We start from the raw sequence: 23,767 nt of genomic DNA, 5'->3' as shown, positions 1-23,767 counted from the left end.
ATTGTGTGTCTCTCCTAAGTGTCAGAAACTTTTAGTCATATATTGTTAATGACAGTTATAGTTGTAATATAAAAATCACGGTTCATGTAAGTTAAAATATTACAAACTCTATAATTATATTATAAAATCAGTTACACAAGGTATATAAATCTTTTTATTTTTATTATGTATGAAATAAATGTATAAAAAAAATTGATTTTTTCAAAAAATGTATTGCTTCCTGGTTATTACAACATATTATTTTTAGTGTTATTATTATTTTGGTCTCCTGCTGTTAATTTTAAGAGTGACAGACCATTCATTAACTTCTTATAATTGTTCAACTAATATTTAGAATTATCTTTATTGGAACCAAAAAGAACTTACAAAAATTTAAGAAACTTAAAATATTTTATAATATGTTGTAATTGTAATTACCTATTACTATTATTGGAATAAATATTAAGTTTAATATTTATGTACATTTAAAAAGACCCACATAAGACTTAAAATTAGATTTCTTAAATCTGATTAGTTACTTACTTGAATAATTATTATTTTAAAATAATTTTTCAAAAAAAGAAATGTTAAATATCAAATTAAAACTATAAAAATAATAAATTTGTAACTAAAACAAAAAAATTCTTGAAATCTTACAAATTTTTGGTTAATATTTAAAATAAAAAAAAAGGAGGGAAAGTGGGTTCTGCTTCGGAGATACTGTAATGGATGTATTCATTGAGTATGAAAAATTCTTTTGAGTAGAGGCAAGTTTATGAGCCTATATCATTGAGTATATTTCATATGTTTTTTGATATTGCTATTACATAAAATAATTTATTTTACTGCTATCTTACTACTAATTTACAGTGGATTAAAATATATATTTTGTTTTTAATAAATATTGTATATATAAAATATACATAATATAAGTAAAATTTGTATTTTTGAACAATAACAAAATAATGGATATCATTATTCATACTTCGATTATTTAACTTCGCCATATTTGAATTTAAAATATTTATAAATAAAAATTATGCTTATAAATTTTAAAATTTTTGGTTTCAGTAAAATTACTGATGATAAACTTTGTATTAAATTTTCAAGCCTTAGCTAGAAAATGTGCATACTATACATTTTTACAAAAGAATTTGATTTTGACAATTTTTTTCTTAATTTAAACTTTAAATGCTTATTAACATAAAATGTGCATATGTATTTGGAATATTTTTATATTTGTAAGAACAACTTTTCTAAATCTTGTATTACATTTTCAAACATTTTAACTCAGCAAAAAATTGTTTAAAAAATAAATAAAAATATACTAAAAACAATTGAAATTCTCAAATATTTATAAATAACTTAAAAAGGCTAAAAATATTTTGAAAAAAATCATATTATAAGCATTTGATGAACATTTTGTAATAAGGATAATAGAGAAGGTGTTGTAGAAACGAACAAAATCTCTTTACTATTATACTTTTTATATTGATATTATATTTTTACAACTAGTTCGCTATGAGTTTGACATAAGCGTAATGTTTACGAATTAGTTGATGTTTCGTTTTCTACAAATTTGCATAATATAGCACAATAATAGTTGTACTATTAAAAACAAGTGAAGGATTCCTATTAGCATTTCTAATCCATTTTTGGCTTCTTTGATCCTTCACCTTTATTCTACATATCGGGTATTTGTTCAGCCGAGACTATTATACAGGTCTCGATACGCTGTATAATTAGAATTAGTCTTAAATCCCAAATTACAGGACTTAATTGAGTCGTTGAGCTACTTGTTATCCAAGTCCAGATCCAAACTATTAATTTAACTAATATCTCTGGCAGTTATTTCACTCTGTCCACAAATTTTATTAAAAGTATATTAAACACTTATATTATAAACAATCAAATTATTAACCTACCTCTGTTGTTCACTTTATTTCACCAATCCCAAGCTCCTCAACCGACCAGTGTTTGTAGAGAAGTTATTACAAGTGTAGTGCAAGTACTTGAGGTCACTATAGTATAAACCAAATATTCTAATATACTGTAAGTATATTAAATATCAACAATTATTTGATTTTTAATTGCAATAAAAAATCATTTGAGGAATAGCTATTTTATAGATGAATATGCTATTTCGTAAAAATTTGTACATCAAATACTAATAAAAATTAATTTGTCTCTTTCTGCCGGTTGATTTTTTTTTTAAATATAGGTTCAAAATTTAATGAAGAAACTTGTATTCAATTTTCAAATTTTAAACACAAAAAAATAATTTTAAAATAGAAAATAATTAAAATTTTTTGAGATTTTATGAATTTTAAATTTAATCGTTTATGAAAAAATATTCATAATATGTATTTTAATTATTCCCAATTTGATTAAAGCAACTTATGATTATTAATTCCTATTTGTGTACAGATTTTACAAAAGAAATTGCAGTCAATGAACAAACAAAAAATATTGAGTGAAATTATTTTTATTTTGAATATTAATTACTTATTTTACCTTTCATAATTAATTAATTGAAATTAAAAACAATAAATGTAAATATTCTTTAATTGTCTGTTATAATTATTAAATTAAATACATAATAATAGACGACAATATACTTATGTACTATTTTTAATATTAATATTATATTTATAATTATTATAAATACAAATATCATTTGTAAAAATAGTTCTAAGAATGTACAAGTTAGCAAAGCTATCCAGAGTTATGAGATATCCTCATTAACATATTTAAATCAATTTTAATAAAGTATTTAATTATTCATTTTTTAATTGATAATTATATTATTTTAAATGAATTTGAACTCTTCAATGAGTTAAACTGTTAAACTGTTATTATTATTACATGGTAAACGAGATTAACCTTAACTCTGTAATAAATCATTATTTAAGCATAATTTATTATTAAACAAATTATCAAAGAAATATAAGTACAAAGAATTTTAAAAAATTCATTCTTTGTATAGAAGCTTTTTACCATTCATATAAATCTTACAATTTAATTAAATATAATAATAAATTACAAATATATGGTGTTCAATATCCCACTTTTCCCAATTTTGTATCTGTTTTTGGATCAGAAGTAACTTCCTGCATAGCAACTATACATTCATTAATACATGTTTGAAGATCACGTAACCTATGCAGCTGTGCTAACCTCAAAACTTTCATTGCATGTAGAACGGCTGCATCTTTGGATTCAATTTTATGACCTTTTACTTTTTCTAAAGGAAAAGCTTCTCCCTGTATAAATAAGTATATTATAAAAAGTATCTATTAATTGTAATACATACATAATAAATTAATATACTTTAGGTAATATTATTGATGGATTTTTTATTGCTTCTTCATTAAGCCTTTTAACTATAAATTTATGAATAGCTTCTAATGTTATTTTGTGATCTGGATGCTTGGAAATTTTTAGTAAATCTGCAAGTTTCTCAATACCTTCCTTGAAATCACTAGTGTTAACTATAAAAACAATAATATTGAAAACTATGATATATTTTGAAAATTGACTGGATTTATAGCTCACTAAAAGTTACTGAAAAGTAGCAAGAACTATTTATCTAATCATTACTACTTAATAATAAACAGCTTATAATTACTCAGAAATGGAGTCACCAATAACTTTGTTGCTTTATTTAAAACTTAAATTTTTTTTTATTGATTACATAATAATTTTGTTTAAAAATATGCTTCTGATGATATAATAATAATAATAATAATAATAATAATAATAATATATAATTAGTTAATTTGTATACTGAATAAAATAATGATTACAGTGAGGATGTCAATGCACTATATTTGTTTACTTTTTTTGACCCATTTAAGACTAATCTTAAATTATTAGTTTGAGTATTAGAATGAATTGACCTACAATCATGTTTTCATTTAAGAACATTTTCTTTGTTTTTAGTATTTTCATCATGCAATTTATATGATATTTAAAAATGCAAATTATGAGTACATAAAATATTTTTAAAATGGTATTAAGAACAATAACAATGTTTTTAACTTGAAATTTTATAATATGTTAATTCATTCTAATACTAAAGCAAACCACACAAGATTGGTTTTGCTGGACACATATCTGCTATATTGTTATATTGTGTGTGGGCCAAGAGAAAATCAATTGTTTACTGACATTTTGTTTAGAGGACGTCGTACCCGCATGTGTTGTCTCTGTCTTACATACGTACAACATAGTAAATTTTCATTTATCAGTTTCAATAGCATGCTTTTAGTTTTGATATTAGAGTCAACTGATCTATTATCAAACTTTTAGGTAAGATTAATATCTGTATTCTCTTGTTGGTTTTTATGATATTTTAATTTTTAAGTGAGTTATGAGTAAGAAAAATATTGAATATTTGAAAATGCTCATAATTTACGTAAAAATTAGAATATCATAAAAACCAATGTGAGGATATAGATATTCATCTCACCTAAAAGTTTGATAATAGGTCAATTGACTCTAAAATCAAAACTAAAAGCACGGTATTGAAACTGGTGAATGAAAATTTACTATGTTGTACGAGTGTAAGACAGAGACAACACATGCGAGTGTGACGTCCTCTTAATGCAACTACTGTTAGTTGTTATTTAATAATAATTATGAAAACTATACTACAATTAATTTAAGATAATTATTATTTTATAAAAAATAGTACTTAAATTAAATAGTTACCGTCAAGATTGTCAATTGGATTATCGGATGGTATAATCATTGGAACATCAGCAGAAACTTCTAGTGTTTTTTTTGTTTCAGAATCAAATTTATTTTCTAAAATAATTATGAACAGACGCACTTAATATGTAAGAATATAAAACAATTTATATAATTATAAATATTAGGTTTATATTTACTTTCTTTATTGTATGTTAGTCGAATTGCCACACCTAATAACCATTCCAACTGATCTATAGCTTCAGTAGTTTTAATTGGACTAGAAGATGATACACAATAGTTTTTAAATGCTATATCCCAAGAAGGAGAATCAATATTTTGTAACTCTGTCCGTTTCTCTGGTTCATAAGTATGTAATATGTTTTCCTCCAACCACAAAATTAACAACCGAAAACTTTTTTGATCTAAATTCAATAATAAATTTAATTAAAATTATTTAATTTAGTTTTATTCAGTCCTGTTCTTAAGTAATATTTATCTAGATATTTGTTAATATAAATAGGTATTGAACAAGTAAGGTATATCTTACTAGCTGTCCCCGTTCAAAATGCACCAGCATTAATTTTGGTTGCCTATAATACTAACAGTGCTAACATTTAGCGAAAGGATAAAAACTATTTTTGGTTTTTTGATTTAGTGTATAGATGATATCAGGGGCGGATCCAGAAATTCATCAAGGAGGGGTGGTTAATTAAAATATATCCATCTGATACTATTCATACCTACTTAAAACATACTTATTAATATAAACATTAATTACTTATATTATTTACTTATTATAATATTCACCATTTAGAATTTATTCTTACAAACTGGTATCAATGACAACATTTTTATACTTTTATAAATTTATAAAATTTATACATAATAAGCTCAAGGGGGGTATTTACCCTTTTACCCATCCCTTGGATCTGCCACTGGATGATATCATTTATTATATAAGATATTAAAGATGTAGGTATATAAAAACTTCAAAATTATTTACTTAACGGCGTATAAATGTATAATACATAACTTTTTATCGTTGTCATTATAAAATATTAACGTATGGCTCAATCATTTTAATTTTATTATAAATTTACAATACAAAATACATACATGAAACTTAAATGTTCACATAACACATTTGCACATATATCTATATTCTGATTAGGAATTACGTTTTACATTTTACAATTTTCTCTAATAAATTACCTTAAATTTCTTGAAAAACTTTAAAAGGTGTAGGGGGGGGAGCTAAGCCCTCTTAAACTCCCCAAATTTATGCCTATGTGCATATATACACACATATTTATATGTATACAATTTATACAATTAACAAGTTAATAATACACGTTTATTTTAATTAGTAGATGAAGTTTTTTTAATTTAGACAAATGCTATTGTGATAGAAACCTTCTTTGTGATATACTCTTTCGTTTATAAAAAAAAAAAAAATCAAAAAGAATTGATAAGTAGTTCCAGAGTTAACCCTATACAAAGATTTTCATTTCACATTTATACAATTAAATTCATAATATAATTAATATATTATTATTTTTTTTTAGTAATTTTAATTTAAAAATTATTTTCAATAATAGTTCAACCATATTATACACTTATGGATTTATTTATATTTCATATTAAATACATCATTTTATAGATTGAGACTATTTTAAATTTTTATAATTGTTTTTGTTGTATATTAGAATGTAAAATAATATCCAAAATATACATTATTTACTTAATTTTTTTTGAGAAATATTAACTATAATTGACAATTGAATAATTGAATAACTTTCTTTTTCAAAATTATTGCAAAGCAAAAATATTGAGGGCCTTAATCGAGATAAAAACTATCCTATTTTTTAAACTGGACCAAAATACACACAATGTAAAAAATTTCATCAAAATTGGTTCAGTAGTTTCAGAGTTCATTTTATACAAACACTGTGACACAAAATTTTTATATATAAGATAAGCATTATGTAAAATAGTAAATTGTCCTAAGTCATTATATAAAATTATTATAATCAAAATTTAAACAAAAAATCTTAAAATAATAAAAATGATAACACATTTAAAAAAATATTAATACTTGTATAGACATTTGCTTCAATAAAAAATACAAGTTATATTAGAATTGTAAATTAAGTTTAAGTACGAATGATAATTAATTTTTAAAATATGCAGCACTTAGTTTAGTTTAAATGACACAATCTTAACTTAACTCTATCCTTAACCTACAAAAAATCATAAATTTTTGTTTTTTAATTATAAGAACATTAATTTGATATTTGATTTAAATAAAAAAAATTACTCAATAATATATCTAATAATTATCAACAATTTCACATGTATTAATCACATGACATGTAACTAGTTCTAGTATCTACTAGATCTAGTGAAAATCATAACTAGTACTATCAGAACATAAATAATTAACATAAAATATTAATATAAAAAATAGTTTACCATTCGCATCAAACACTGCAGCCAACGGATAACCTACGGCTTTCACCTTGTTGATAGACATTCCAAATCAGGATTCAATAGATTTAACACTATATGATTATAAACATCAACAAAATTTTAAGGTTTTAAAAATCTGTTTATAGTCAGAACTAACAAATCAAATTTTCCCCTGTAGTAGCTATTAACTTTAGCTTACACTTTGGTCATGTGAAGTGATAATATTTTATCAATTACAAATGATTGTAATATTTGTGCGGGAGTTCAAATTATTATTATCAAAAACATAAAATAACGCATCCATTGTGGAGGCCAATAATGTTGGTGATAATAAATAATAATCGTTAGTTGACTGGCAGTATATATTATAAATCGTAAAATAAAAACAATTTAATCATACACCAAGGGCCGTTTTTACAATGTTCGGTTAAGCGTTAATGGACACTTAAACCGGCAGAATTCTGCAGTTAATAAAATCTGTTATCGGCCGTTTAGCGTTAATCGACACTTAACCGGATAATTGTAATGGCTAGAACAGTTACTACAAAAAAATTTGTAGGTTTTTTATTATTTACTGTGTTACAATTGTAAGTATAGAATTACAATGTAAATAACTGCCATTTACGAGTCAATCACAATTTTCAAACAAATTATGTTATGTAGTAGGTATATACATTGGCTTAGGATAGACAAAATTTGATCCGTAATTTTCAACATACATATGCTAAAATCAAAATAGTTGTTTTATGCCATTCAATTAAAGCTTTTACAATTCTATAATTGTAATTATTGACATAATTAGTACAATCTACAATTAGTGGGACTAACCGATTATAATAATGGCAAATGGCCACATTTATAAAAATATTAATTGGAACCCATACTCTGCAAATTAATTGTTTATATAGTATAAAAAAAAACAAAAATGTTCCATTGAATGTTAATTAAGCTTCCTTTTGCTTAGATGGGTGGTTGCAAGAATAATAGCAAGAACCTTGCAACCATTTAGAGATTAAAATATTGATGATTTTTTAAATGATTTGAAAGTAAACATTTGTTAATAATTAATTTGGTAAAAGAAATAATATATTTTTATACAATTTAAAAAAAAAAATTTTGTTGACGGATACGATACCTATATCATGATTTCGTGAATCACGATAATAATGTAATGTACTTATTATAATTTTAATATATAATAATTAATATTATTACATTCAGTAAAATAAACAATTATTCAAAAACGGGGATCCCCTCTCTCGTGGTCCGTACAATAACTGTTTAATAAGCTCTGCTTATTAGTCATTAGATAACCATATGTTTTAGATAGATAATAACAAAAAGAAAAAAATGTGAAGAGAACAGTCGAACATGCTTACACTGAAATACTGAATGCTGATATAGCATTATCGTGGCGACCATAATATTAACTATAGTCGTTTCATAGAGTATGAGCCGTTTGCTGCAATATAATTTTTTATCTTTTATTATTTTAAGTTTGTCTCATAACTGTACACATCGGCAAAATATTTTTCCCATAGAAGAATGCGTACAGTATATGTACTTAGTAAAAAAAACTCGTCAACAAAAAATAAATTTCATTGTATTTGTCAACCTACCGTCTCTAAAAGGAGTAACTATATTAGAATAAAAAATTAAACAGCTAATCGAGTATTATTTCTATATTGTTTTATGATATTGGTGTCCTGTACTGGCTGTACTTAAGATTCCACCTTTGGGTGTAGCGCTTAGATCATAATATACTAGTTACTAGACACTAGTACTATGTGTAATGTATATCTATCGTATCATTTTCGAGCCGTCGTGGTGATTAAAAATCGTGACAGCTGCACTACTGCAGGTCTGTAGGCCAGTAGATGCTATCCGAACACTCGGAACATTATAATATTAGTAAACACTTATACATTTATAATACATTGGTTAACTGTACTTAGTATATTATTTTATATAATAACTATAATATTAATACACTACAGGATATAGCATAATACTATTATATTAATATAATATTTATACAGTAATGTTATCGTTTCACATTTTTGTACCTCCATCACCATCATTGCTTGCATTACCATTACCGTAACCATAATACCTACATAATATCAATACGCGACATTGTCGTATGATAAAGCACAACTAATTCTTATCAATAAATGTGTACGTAGTTGTAGTCGGGGAACAGAATAGATATTATACACATCAAATATGTATATAATTTATTTACGAACGTCGGCGGCATGACCTCATGACAAGCACGTTGATTTGTTTTTTTTTTTTCTCATTTCGCATTTCTTGATATTTTATTTGCTCCCGTAGTGCCTAAGCGGTTTCCCTCTCGTAGTCTCGCCTGTCTTCAGTTTACAGTCATCCGTTGGTCGCAGCGACGGAGCTAAAATACTCTCGATTATCATCTTGTTTGAAGTTTCCACCGTCGTTTAAGACGCGCTCGCGTCGTCAATAATAATAATATTTACCGCCATCGTCGTCATCGTCATTATTATTATTATTATTATTATTATTGTTATTACTATTGTATCGTGTAGTAGTATTAGTAGCAGCAGCGGCAGCAGTTGGTCGTGTAGAATCGAAGTCGAAGTCGAACAATAATAGCCGAAGACAATATTTGCGAACATACCCTTGTGTTATCTGCGCATACTTGTTTAGAGGTAACAGTATTATATTGTTATCGATTTAAACGTGAATAAAAGAGATTTCGATGCGATGATTTTTTCGTTTGCCCGGTGACTTGAAGTACGCCGACAATGGATAAGAACGTTGTGTCAGAGGACGACATCAGTTCGTTGATCGGACATTTTGCAAAAGAGACATTCAAATGCACCAACAGCGATTCATTTGTAAGTACACTAACTACCTGTTTCATTTATTTATTCTCATAATATTGTTATACATAGTCATTGTTTTTGAATTCACAATAGTTTTTTTTGACAATCTGAGGATATAAAAACAACAGTTCAATTTAATCTTCATTGTATTTAATTTTGGTTATTGGATTCCTGCCAAATCATAATAAGAAAAAATGTATATCATTGCTTTATTTGATCATTGTCTTAACTATATCATAATAATATGTTATTGATTTGTTTTTGTCAGCATTAGTATGTTTAAAAATTGCTACCCTAAGTGTTTAATGTTTTATTTTATTTATCTTAAAAAATATTAAATCATTTTTATAACCAGTATAGTTGGCCTCAGTACGACCTTTAAAATGACCTGATATTAAACATTAGCCAATACTGATACACATTTTTATCATTGCTTGTGTAGGCAATTTTATATTTTAATAACTTGATTGCATATTAAGTATATGATAAATAATATTTAATTATCATAAATAACATATTTTATTTGTAACTAAATTCATCGTGATTTATTATGCAAGATAAAAAAAATGTAACTTTGTTAAGGGAATTATAAATTAATGTAGTTACTAATTTTTAAATTTATTTATATAATTATTAATCTTCCAATTTAAAATATATAAATAATTAAAGTTATCATTTTATTGTATGCATTAAGCCCAGAATTTCAAGATAATTTCTTATCAATAGTATTTTAATAATATCCACTGTGATACAGATTTTGTAAATATGTTTTAGTGTTTTTAAATTGTTTATTTTAGATTCTAAATGGAGTGATGAATGTATTGATTTTACAATGATATATGTTTTTCTTTTTACATATTTTTTTTTATCATCACGTTTTGGAGTAGTAATAGTACTTTGATTTTTAATCTCAGCCCCTCTATGAAAAGGAAAATCCACCTAGTTGGTACTTTGGAGGGGGGGGCCAAAAGTATTTCCAGTAGTTTTCAAAAGCGTCAGGAAAAATCCTAAATAGTAATGAGACAAATCGGAATTTTTACGCACAGTTAGTTTTTGACAAAATTGATATTTTATTTTGCTGTGCCTCAAAAATTAATCGTTATAAACACTTGAAATTTTCACCAAATGTTTATATTAGCGTTATCCATTTACGATTAAATTTTAAAAATATTTTGATTTTTTTAAGCTATTTATTGACTATTGAAATTTTTGATTTTTCTATGTTTTTTTTTTTTTTGAAATGCCAATAAAAAAAATTTGCCATTCCAAAAAATCTTTAAAATTTAATAGAAGGTTTAATAATAATATAAGCAAAGCGGGCAGCACCCGTTTCGCTCAAATACTTGTTTCTACCAACCATTTTAGTCGTTTTCAAATTAAGTTGGCAATGATTTTTAAATAATATAATACATATATTATTCTTAACTATTTTTAAAAAAAGTTATAGGAAAATTTTTTATAAAATACATATTTAATTATACATTATTACAGTTATAGTAAAAATTACTAGGACCTTTTTTTAATTAATTGTTTTTAAATATCTGCTTAATTTTTTTTAGGGTTTTGATGTTATGGAAAAATGTTTAAATCTATTACGCTTGGACTACAAATTTATGGTAAGATAAATTCTCTTTATAACATATAATAAATATATTGAATTTGGTTACATGTCATATTCATGTAATATGTTACTTATATATTTAGCTATATGATTGATGTCATAAAAAATTAAGAAAACTCATAAATACCTTAAAATTGTAAAATAATAAACTAAATATAATACTAATAATTACTACTTGTAATTGCAACAAAATTATTAGGCATACAAAATCTTATATGCATTATAATATAGTAATATATTATTTTAGTTATTTAGTATAATAATTTGGTAATTTGATGATCCTGAATTTTGTTTATTTGTATTCAGTTATCATCATAGGCGCAACTAAGGGGGGGGGTCTTGGGTGGGCTAAGCCCATCCAGTTAGTTATGTTATCAATACTAGTGTAGGGGCAAAGCCCCCTCGGGTTGCTCATTTAAATTTAACTTACTCAGAAATAGAGCTCTAGTTGCGCCTATGGTGATCATAAAACTTAAGAACCCATGTTGATATGTATTGCCTGTTGATCATTGAACTCAATTAGTTGAATGGAATTTTAAATAAGATAAGTTTTTTAAGTTAATTTGTTTAATCACGTTAGTAATAGAATATAATGTACAAAATCCTGTACACTTTTTTTTATGCATAGGCCTTATAATAATACACAAAAAATGGTGATATCTCTTGAAAAAATATGTGCGTGTTCTGATTGGATGTTATTGTATTATATAGCACATGCACATTAGTTAGTACAATATTATATTATATTTTCACAAAATAGTGCTTTTTATGTCTGGTGTCAATGGTTGTATGCATAAATTGTTATATTTTATTGAAGATAAGCATATATGTAGAGAATATATATGTAAGGTCTATAGCTTAATATTGCACATAATAAAACAAATACATACAATAATTAATACAATGAGATATTTAAAAAAATATATATATGTATATAAATAGGTAGCTTATAGATCCAAGTTAAACAATGCTATGCATTGAACTTGGATACAAAATAGTGATCACTGATACATAAACACTTGAACACATACTGATTTTTAATTATTTGTATAGTATTGAATCTAGATGATTTAAGTTTTTAATTGTTCAATTATTGATAGCAATTTTGTATATTAACCAACAAATAAAATAGTAAATATCATTTTTATTGGAAAATAAATATTTTAGGACTGTTTCAATGTGTGATCTACTGATTACCTATATTATAAAATTTAGTACTTAAATAACATCTATATGATGATTTAATAAAAAAAAAAATGAATTCTTATACAACAATGGGATATTTATACAAAAATATAACTGTGGATGAAGTTAGAAGTGTTGAATATTAAAATGTAAAAACATTTTAATTGATAATAATCATAATAATATGATTTGCTCAAAAGAAAATATTGATGGCACCATGTTTGATGGATAATTGCTTGTAACAACAAAGACCATTAACTCATCATTGGTCGCGTAGTGCGAGATTCTCCCACCATAATATTATTTTTGTCACAACTGTCTTTTATATCAATTTATTGCACAGGAGTTATGCTATACCTTATCAGATTAATTTAATCTAAAAATTCATTGGCATTAACCAAAATTATAATTAATTATCTATTGTCAGTATCCGTTTAATGCGACTTGTATACATATGTTGAGAGAAATTTTTTATACTTTATTCTTTATTATTATAGATAATTTGCACATGTTCAAATCCAATTTTCAAAAAAAATATACTATAACCATATGTGATTCCTGTATTTGTAATATACAAATTCTAGAAGAAAACATTTTATTTTTTTATTTTTTTGTAATAATGATGTTAATGCTCAATAATTCATATTATAATGTGTAATGTATTATGTATAAAAGACAATATTAATACTGAATTATATTATAATATAGTTTATAAGTGCTTATAACTGAATAATGAATACAAATTACATTATAAATATGTTTTGGTAATATATACCATATTTTATGATATACACTAAAAAAATTGATAGAATCTTAACACATAATCAAAGGAGTAAAAAAAAAATTTGACCAATGACAGGTTAATAAAAGACATTTGAATGATACTTAAAAAATATTGTTACTGAAGTGTATTAGAAAAATATGTCAGATATTTCAGTTATTTTATGCAGGAAATCCATTATTTACTTAAATACGCTTTTATAGGCATCAATAGCAAATGTTTAGAGTTAACTAATAGACATAATACAAAGTTTTAAGGTATTTGATATACATATTATTAACTGAAAAAAGAATGGTAGTATGCTATATTTATTTAAACTCAGTTACTTGGTTTAAAATATTCCTTTACAATATACACTTAAAAAGCAGATTTTTTAAGTACATTACTATTTTTAGTAGCATTTATAAAAAGTTGGGTAGTAGATCACACGTCAAACTATAAATTAATCAGTAAATAACACATTGGATAAGCCATATTTTTTCAAAGCATTAACTAATCACGATATTGTTTATTAATAAAAATTACATTTATAAAAATAATAAAATTCAAAAAATGCACAAATAGATGACAATTGTTATATTATTTTATACTATTATTATAATAATAATTTTTGGCTATCATTAAAAAATATGTAAATTCAAGAAGTAATGATATTTACATTTAGATATTCATCATAATTGAGACACTATATATTTATACGATGACAAATGTATTATTATAACAAACTTTGTATTAGTAAACATTTTATTTATATCAATTAATCATTTTTGATTTAAATAATAATCCACATTAAAATATTTTGTTTATAATATTCAAAAGTTTCTAATTAAAAGTGTATTAATTATTTAAATTATCTTAAATTTTAAATAATAATGATAATAAAGAAAAAATTAATAAGATTTTGAGGAAAAAGTAATATTTTTATCAAACAAGTTTTTTATTTTAGCTATTGTATCATAATTATATTGCATTAAATTATTACTAACATTTATATATGATGTGTTTAAAATAGGCGACTTTCATTTGGGCAATTAACTCAAAATAACATACCTTTTGGGCAAATTTATACATAGTATTTGGGCAAAATTTACACGGACCCCCAGTTTATCTAATACATTGTTTGGACGAGCCAAGATATTTATGAATTTTATATAGACTTTATTATACATGTTTTTGGAAATAGTCTTCAAAGTATAGACAGGGAAATTGTGAGATGTATTATTAAATTTAATAATATTAAACTTATTGTTTGGTGACACTAATACACTAGAACAACATTTTTTATTTGTGCACCAAAAACGTATTGTATTATTATTTTTTGAAATATTTGATTGACAAAATTTATATTTTTCAATTACTTTAACTTCGTTATTTCTTTTAGAATTGAATTTAGTATCAACTTTCGTATCCATTTTATTAGAAATGTATAGCTATTATAAATCTTTCATTCAATTTTATAGATATTGTGATAACCTTGACATATAGATTAAATAGTAAATATTATAACTATTCTATATTCTTATGTATAACTATATATTCTTTATCTTTAGTGGGTTTATTATTAAAATAAATGTAATAATTCAGTATCAGATATGGGCAGATCATAAAAATCCACATGTTATGTCTCCGTCTTATAACAACTAAATTAATAACAAATTATTGTTCACTACCTATTCTTGTAAATTGGTTTTGATACTTATAATAATAGTAATAATAATATTATTTAGTTGTAGTAAATATATAGTAATTAGTGTATAAGTAACTTTCTTATTATTCAATAATTTATAAATTTGCCTAAATGATCAGTAAATTTTGAATTATTAGCCCCAAATGAGTGACACCGATTTAAAAGTGACTAAACATTTTTTTTTTTTTATTTTAATAATTGTTTATAAAAATTGTTTTTTAATAATAATAATAACTAAAACACAATTTATTAAATATATTATTGTTTATTGTTAGATGTTAATTGATGAATCAATTAATTTTTAAATTTATAATTTTGTCATTTTGATACTAAATTTAATGAAGTATTCAAATTGTTATTCTGCATAACTATTTTTTCAGATAATTGATAACAGCAAAGGGCGTATTAATGAGCAATATCCACATAAAATACCAATTTTACAACATGAAAGATTTCCAAGAGGACCAAGAACTTCATCTAGTTCTGTTGATGACATTTCGCCAAAAGGGAATTGTAATCGGAAGAGAAATAGTTTAGGTGCACCTTCGCCTAGTAATCATTCGTCTCCAGAACCTTACGTACGATCTCAATCACCAAGGCTTAATAGCCCCAAAAAAAGTAGTGAAGTAGTTGGCACTGATGTAGTATTAATTGATACTTTGATCAATGAAGCCAAATTTGCACGTTGTCGCAACCGGTTTGTTGTGCCAGTCATACTATATCAAGGAAAATATATTTGCAGGTAAAATAATTTTTTTTTTTCAATTTAATTTATGTATTAATATGTATAATAGTATATAATTAATTATAATTCTTAAGGTCTTCAACAATAGCAAGAATGACAGAAATAGGTCTTGGGACTGCAACAGCAAAAGGTCTGTCTTTTGAAGAATTCAGACAACTTGATAAAAAACGAAAATGTGATGTAGAATTACTTAACGCTTGGAAAGTAGGCACTATTATTGATTTAATGGTTGAAAATGAAAAGCAGAAATATTTATTCGCGTAAGTGTTCATTCAAAAAAAATACTTAATATGTTGTGTAATGGAGATTTTATCTCGGTTTTATTTTCTAACAAAATACCAATATTAACTTATGCTAAATGTACCAACTGTCCTAGTAATTAGATAAAACTAAACTTTTAATAATATTTGAATTTGTCATGAAAATGTCACATAATGTTACTATTTTGAAATTTAACTATGACTCTTCAAAATTAGATTAATTAAAACTAAAATTTTTAATATAAACAATTTAAAAATATTAATCATATTGAACAAAAGAAAAAAAAATCAAACAATGTTAAAAAGAATATTTAAAATAAACTTTATGACAAATTTAAATATACATTCAGATGTTTTATTAGATAACTTAAATTAATTAATACAATTGGTAAAAAATTGATATTTTTGTATTAAAAAAGATAGGTAAAGTATCTAGCGAGTCACTGTTAAGGGTGTGTTAAATTTGAATTCAATGATTCAATAACATTGAATACAAAAAAACGATTCTGAGCGGAGACTGTCTATATTTCATATTATGTTTTTTATTATTTCTATTAGGTAAAGTAATTTAATTTACTGTTAGTAGTTGAATTAATTTTTTCCAAAAGTATTGTAAATTTTATTATTTTATTAGTATTTAATTATTATATTAATATATATTATTTATATTCAATATTATATCAACCTATTAAATTCAAAATGAAATAACATCTTTCTATAAAATACAGTAAAAGAGTAAAAATAGGTTCATAGTATAAATAAATAATATCTAAAAGTAAATCAAAAATATCATTGTGTATAGTTATATTAATAATAATATAAAGTATGTAAATGTTTTGATATCTCTAAAACTGTAACAAATTAGTAATCATCGTTATTTTTTTTTTTTTAAATAAGTAATTTCATTGGATTTTGAATTTGAAAGATCTATAGAAATTAATTGTCTTTCTATCTAATATCTATTATAAAGATTGTATTGTTCCTGTATGAATAACATATGAGAAATCTTGTATTAGTTTTTAAAATTTAAACTTAATATAATAAGAACATTTTTATGAGTTTCTAATTATATAACATATTATTTTATAATATTATAAAATAGTTAACAAATTCTAACTTAAAACAAAATTTCACGCCTATATAGCTCCAAAAGAATCAAAATATTTTGAAAATTGTATCGTATATAACAAATATTAATATGAACTTTTTGTAAACATTTTAAGTATTTTCAATTATTCAATTTTGATGACAATAGCATAAAATTCAATTTTTTTTTCAAAAAATGTTTTCATGTATTTACATTTTTTAATTTTCAACACAGCCATTTTGTTGATCATATTTTTAAAATAGTTCAATATACGAGGTCTAATCAAAAAGTATCGAGACTGTTAAAAAAAAAAAAATATATATATTAGATAAAGTTATTTACATTCAATCTCCTTCAAAGTATGCTCCTTCTGAGTCCATACATGTTCTCCAACGTTCCTGCCATTTTTGAAAACACCTGTGGAAGTCATTTTTAGAAACTCCTCGTAGCTGCTCCGTCGCATTTTGTTTTATTTCATCTACATCTTGAAAACGTTTACCCTTAAGCGCCATTTTTATTTTTGGGAATAATAAAAAATCACATGGAGCTAGGTCTGGTGAATAGGGGGGTTGAGAAACAACTGGGATACCATGTTTAGCCAAAAACTGCTGCACAACATGGGCTGAATGGGCTGGTGCATTATCGTGATGCAATTTCCAACTACCAGACTCTTAAAACTCGGGTCTTTTTCTTCGTACAGCGTCTCGTAAACGGCGAAGAACATCAATGTAGTACTCCTTTGTTATAGTCTGTCCTTTAGGAGCATACTCATGATGAACAACACCTTGGTAGTCAAAAAAAACGGTCAACATGACCTTCACTTGACTCCTAACTTGCCGAGCTTTTTTGGGTCGTGGTGAATCAGGTGTCTTCCACTGCGAAGATTGTACCTTTGTTTCTGGATCGTAGCCATATACCCAAGTCTCGTCACCAGTTATAATTGATTTTAAAAAAAAAATCATCAGATTCGGAACACTCTAGCAAATCAATGGCGATCTGTTTTCGATTTTCTTTTTGCTCACCTGAGAGCAGTTTTGGTACAAATTTGGCTGCAACTCTTCTCATGTCTAAATCAGTCGTCAATATGGTTTGAACTGATCCAAATGAAATTTGAAACTCATTACTAAGTTCCATAATTGTCAAACGACGGTTACCTCGTATTGCTGTTCGTATTTTTTGTATCATTTCCTCATTGCGGCTTGTTGATGGACGTCCTTCACGTTCATCACTTTCAACAGTTGTTCTACCCTCTTTAAATCGTTTAAACCATTAAAAAACGCGAGCACGGGACATGGTTTCATCTCCATAAGCTAACAATAACATTTGGTAGGTTTCAGTAGCCGTTTTTCCCAGTTTATGGCAAAATTTAATGCACACTCGTTGTTCTGTATTTTCGCTCATTATGAAATCCGACGGGACGTAAAAACATACTTGACTTAATCGCACCTAGAAGCCGACTGAAACAATTTTAATCTAATCTATGTCTAATATATTTTCCCAACATATAAAGTTAGATTAATATAGCACATGCAAGTTCATACTCAAACCGGTTTACGATTAATCGTATCAGTCTCGATACTTTTTGATTAGACCTCGTATATATATTAAATAAAAATTGACCAAGGGTTAATTATATTTTTAAATTTATTAGAAAAATAGTTATGTTACTTAACAATTTCAATTTGAATACTAATTTATTTATGATAATCCGTAAATATATAATTATTAATGTAGCTTTCAGTAACATTAAAAAGTTTTAATTTTTGATAATCGGTATTAAATTAACATTTAATTCATAATGTTTAAAAAAATATTAATTGTTTCACATTTCAATAATTAAATACCTTTTTGCTTAACAATAATATACTATACTTATTGAATTATAACAAAATATAGAAATCAATTTAGTCAAAGGTTGGTGGTTTAGCGTAAAAATTTCAGTTTTTTCTTAATATTTGATTTTTTCCCGATTAGAAATTTTATCAGTAATTTTTAATTTTGACTTTTCTATTGTACAAATTTAATCTAATTTATTATTCTAAACCACCTTCTAAGTTAATAAATTGAAGTATTTTATAAAACTTTATTACTTATTGTGTACATTCACTAAAAAAAAAAATTACCTTTGTAAACTACATTAATTGTTCCGCTCAGAATCTAAGAAATGTAATATTAATATTTGTTAAATTCGTTATTGGGATGTACTATATTTACAAGAGAAGAGTACTCTTTTATTTCTTTAACAGTTGGTATCAAATTCCCTTAAGTTTATTATATTATTAATTATCTATGTATTATGTATAATCTTTATTCTTATTTGATTTTCTGAACTTAAACTGTTTCATTTATTATAATGTACCATTGAATATAAAATATTTAATAATTGTCTTTTTTAATTCATATGTTAAGTGTAACATCTTCAGAAAAAGTAGATGATACTCAAAAATATGCCGTGTTCCGTATTATACCTACACCATATCCGGGATGTGAATTTTTCCTCGATTTTAAGAAAAACAATTATAATTCTGAAGGATTAATGTTTGATTGGTCTGATCCATCTATTGATTCAACGCTTAATGTGAAACCTAATCCTGCTGTTGATCAGTTGGATATCCAATGGAGTAAATACAAGGTTAAATTTTATTGAATATTTATATATTTTAGATAAATAATAATCATTTTATTTCATCTAATTATTTGTATTATTAAAATTGACTACCTTGAATATTATTATTTGATACATAGTGTACTTACCCATATTTCCATCCAATTGTATCCAAATTTTCAATTTACCCCATGTATCAAGTTTGCTTTTTACAAAATTTACTTATAGATTGTATTTATTTTACATATAATAAGAATTATCATATCTTGTACACATTTCAAAATCAATTTTTATTTATCAAGAATTAGTAAATAATAATATAACAATAAGTTTAGGTAATCAAATAAAAATATATCTGTACCAAAAGTTCTCACTAAACAACATAGTATTTTCATATAGTAGGATCAGAAAATGTGTTTCATTTGTGTTATTTTAAGTAAGTTTTATATTAAATAATGAAACAACAAATTTAGTAAATAGGAAAATTGATCAATATTATATTTATTTATTATATTGTTATAATAGTTTTGTTTACTATTAAAAATAAAAATTAGCACATATTCTATTTTAATATATTAGAATATCATGCATACATTTTAATTATCTATCCAATATTTAATTACTTAGAGAGTTTTTTCTTGGACATGAACTTCACAAGACAAAAAAAATGTATTTGTTATCAATTCTGTGAAGTATACTGATAACAAATATATTAAATATAAATTACCAAAATCATATTTGTAATTATAAATATTGAGTTAAGGTAAAACAAATTACCTAGGTATGTAAAATTATGATTATTATTCCAGAACAAAGCAATGAGAAACAATATATTATTGTATTTTTTTGGGTGGTACTTTTATTTAGAATTTTTTGTTAATTTATTTTCAAGAAAATCTGGGGATTCTCAATTTTTAGTTTGAAAATTGGGCTATCAAATTAACATACAATATAAATTGGTATTAAACACTGACAAATTTTTGGAAGATGTTGGTTCTGATAAACATTTTTGTAAAAATCAATCTTTACAATTTTTATTTTGCTGGTGCTTAGATATACATATATATTATGTCACTCAAAACCACTGATTTGTTGGTTTTGCTTTTTCATAGCATGAACAGTATACAATTGCTCCATCACTTGTAAATGTGTCATTAGAAAACTCTTTTTTAAATAATAATTAAATCACTTTCGTTATTTAAAAAATTGAAAAATATATGTACTATGTATACAAATACAAGACTAAATCCGACTGTGAGTACTATGAAAAACGATTATTATGTATCACTTCTTTACTTGTATTGTCTATTATTACCTACCTATATTCCATAATAGTCACATTACTATACATTCTAGTATAAAATGCCATGTAATTTTGTTGTATAAATAAATTACTTTTACCTGGTAATATTTTTAAAGATATTCTTAAGAAATACAGTTAATATTTAATTAATAATTAAACAAGTCTGTTTAATATGTATCAATTTACAAATATGTAATTATACTAAAATATATAAAAACATGTTAATTAAAATGAGGCTTATTTCAATTAGTATGATCTTAATTATATACAATTTTCATCAGATTAAAAAATATTTCATTTTAATAAGGACATTGTTTAAAATAAAATCCATTTCCCTTATATTTAATTGATTACAATTTTACCTTATGACATTAAATAAATAAATATTGAATTTGGTGTTGCAGGAGTGGGACTTACGGCAATTAACAGAAAACTACTTAAGTTTGATGTTAAAATATGTTTGGTGTTCATCAAAAGGTATACTAATCCATTGTATCAGTGGTTGGGATCGTACACCTATGTTTATATCGCTATTGAGAATGTCCTTATGGGCTGATGGTGTTATTCATAAATCATTGTCTCCTAGCCAGATTCTTTATTTAACACTTGGATATGACTGGTATTTATTCGGACATAACCTAGAAAATCGTCTTGAAAAAGGAGAAGATATAATGCATTTTTGTTTTCATTTCCTCAAATACATTTTTAGTGATGATTTTAAGACACCTAGTATGCCGTAAGTATGCAAGGCGATTTATTAATATTAGCAAAAAACTAATTTCTAATTTTGTACTATAATAGTTCTGCTGTTACTGCACCAAGTAGTCCTAAATATTCTTCACACATGAGTGAATTTGATTTAACTGATTTGGATCAGTTAGATATTCGTTCACGAAATAATAGTAATGGCAGGTATGTAATTAATTTTTCAAATAGTATTTGAACAATTTAATAACATAATATTTATTTTATAGTAATGAAGATTTAACTAATGGTAAATCTTATGATAGTTTGGATGATAATCATTCACAATTCGATTTTGAACAAACGCCTAAACTAAAATCAATAAAAAAACCAGCAGAGAAGTTTTTCATAACAGAAACAATTTACGAAATGGAAGACATTGAGGACATTGATGATGATGATTTTATTATGTCTGATGAAGTAGAAACAAAACGGTACAAATGCTCATCTCCTCGCAGGCGGCATCGTTCAGTTAGATCCCCTGATTTGGATTTTGACTTTGATGATTATGAAATCCCATCTAATCTAGATAGAACTATGCCAGTTGATATGCCTACATCACACAAAATAAGAACTTATTCAAATTCAAGCGAGACTGATGAGTGAGTATACAAAATAAAACAATTAAAATATTGTTTATTATTTATCCTTGTCATGTTGTCAGATGGTCAATGGTGACTCAAACAGGTAGCCTGAATGGTAATGATTTATCTGAGAATAGATTTCGACCTATTTCATCGTAAGTAAATATTATTTAAAATATTTGAATTTTCTATTTATTTGATTTGAATTTCATAGACGAGAAAACAGATTATCTGCTGTTCGAGAATTGTTCCATAAATGTTATAGTACATACGGTTACAAAACGGATGGCCCAGAAGGTATTCTTAGTAAACTGTTGTTTTGATATTAGACCATATATATTTAAATTGTAGTTTATTTTTCCTGGTACTATTTGCAAAGTTAATTGTGTAAAGGTTCAAATAGATTTTTATGTAACATAAATAATATTTGACATGTATAATATTTTTTTCTATTTAACTGAGCTGACTTATTTAATGCTTTTGTTTTAAATCAATTTGTATTATATTACAAGTTGACATTATTGAGTAAAAAAAAAACCCAACCAATTATTCAATTTTTAGTTACATACCAATGTATATTATGTATTACTCAATTTTTATAAGGACTTTATATGGATAGAACAGCTTCTGCTATTATTGTTGTGACCATAGCCCCTATAAATTTACATACAACTTTATTTATGCTTTTTTGTATAATTTAGTTCATTTATATTATTTTATTTTTTTTAAATATTACTTCCCTTAGTTAACCATCACACCCAATATTATTATATTACCTTTAAAGGAAAAATTTTAATTTTTGTTTTATATTTATACTTAACAATACAGGGAAAATGTGTCATAATATTTTCAAACATAAAATTAATCTTAATTTATTTTAGGTGCATATTTTTTTTATGCATCCATGTTTTGTGTATTACCATAATATTTTATATTATATTGCTATAATTTGCAAATAAAGTAGTTTATTAAAATTAAATATATTTAAAACTAAGGGTATGTGGTAGTAAAATCAGTTGTCTTTAACCAACACTTGTAATATCAGAATCATGTTTCATATTCCTAGTGTTGGTGAGTCAGATGAGTTAAACCTAATCTGAGATGATGGTGCCTTAAGTTACAATTTTACCTAAATTTAATTATTAAGTACACAGAGAG

The 23,767-nt window shown here is 24.7% G+C and overlaps 2 protein-coding genes across 3 annotated transcripts; one reads left to right on the top strand and one right to left on the bottom strand.

Moving 5' to 3' along the window:
* Positions 1-2,879: 2,879 nt before the first annotated feature.
* Positions 2,880-7,343, bottom strand: LOC113557458 (RNA transcription, translation and transport factor protein). The gene is made up of 5 exons (XM_026962991.1): positions 7,147-7,343; positions 4,872-5,096; positions 4,693-4,788; positions 3,310-3,470; positions 2,880-3,242 (listed from the first exon to the last, which is right to left on the bottom strand). Exons 1-5 carry the CDS (start codon positions 7,205-7,207, stop codon positions 3,036-3,038), a joined length of 750 nt encoding a protein of 249 aa, XP_026818792.1. The 5' UTR covers positions 7,208-7,343; the 3' UTR covers positions 2,880-3,035.
* A 2,071-nt stretch (positions 7,344-9,414) lies between these two features.
* LOC113556762 (myotubularin-related protein 14) lies at positions 9,415-23,461 on the top strand. 2 transcript variants are annotated; one of them, XM_026961894.2, is made up of 11 exons: positions 9,415-9,830; positions 9,917-10,019; positions 11,567-11,623; positions 15,662-16,023; positions 16,101-16,286; positions 19,783-20,005; positions 21,686-22,017; positions 22,083-22,193; positions 22,256-22,627; positions 22,690-22,764; positions 22,824-23,461. In XM_026961894.2, the coding sequence occupies exons 2-11, from the start codon at positions 9,927-9,929 to the stop codon at positions 22,930-22,932; spliced, it is 1,920 nt and encodes a 639-aa protein (XP_026817695.1). In that variant the 5' UTR covers positions 9,415-9,830; positions 9,917-9,926; the 3' UTR covers positions 22,933-23,461. The 2 variants fall into 2 exon arrangements, with proteins under 2 accessions (XP_026817695.1, XP_026817694.1); XM_026961893.2 differs by having other exon boundaries at positions 9,415-10,019.
* Positions 23,462-23,767: the final 306 nt, after the last annotated feature.

Source organism: Rhopalosiphum maidis, chromosome 3 (assembly GCF_003676215.2).
Source record: "Rhopalosiphum maidis isolate BTI-1 chromosome 3, ASM367621v3, whole genome shotgun sequence".
Taxonomy (NCBI): domain Eukaryota; kingdom Metazoa; phylum Arthropoda; class Insecta; order Hemiptera; family Aphididae; genus Rhopalosiphum; species Rhopalosiphum maidis.
This window is presented reverse-complemented; position numbering and strand designations above follow the sequence as displayed.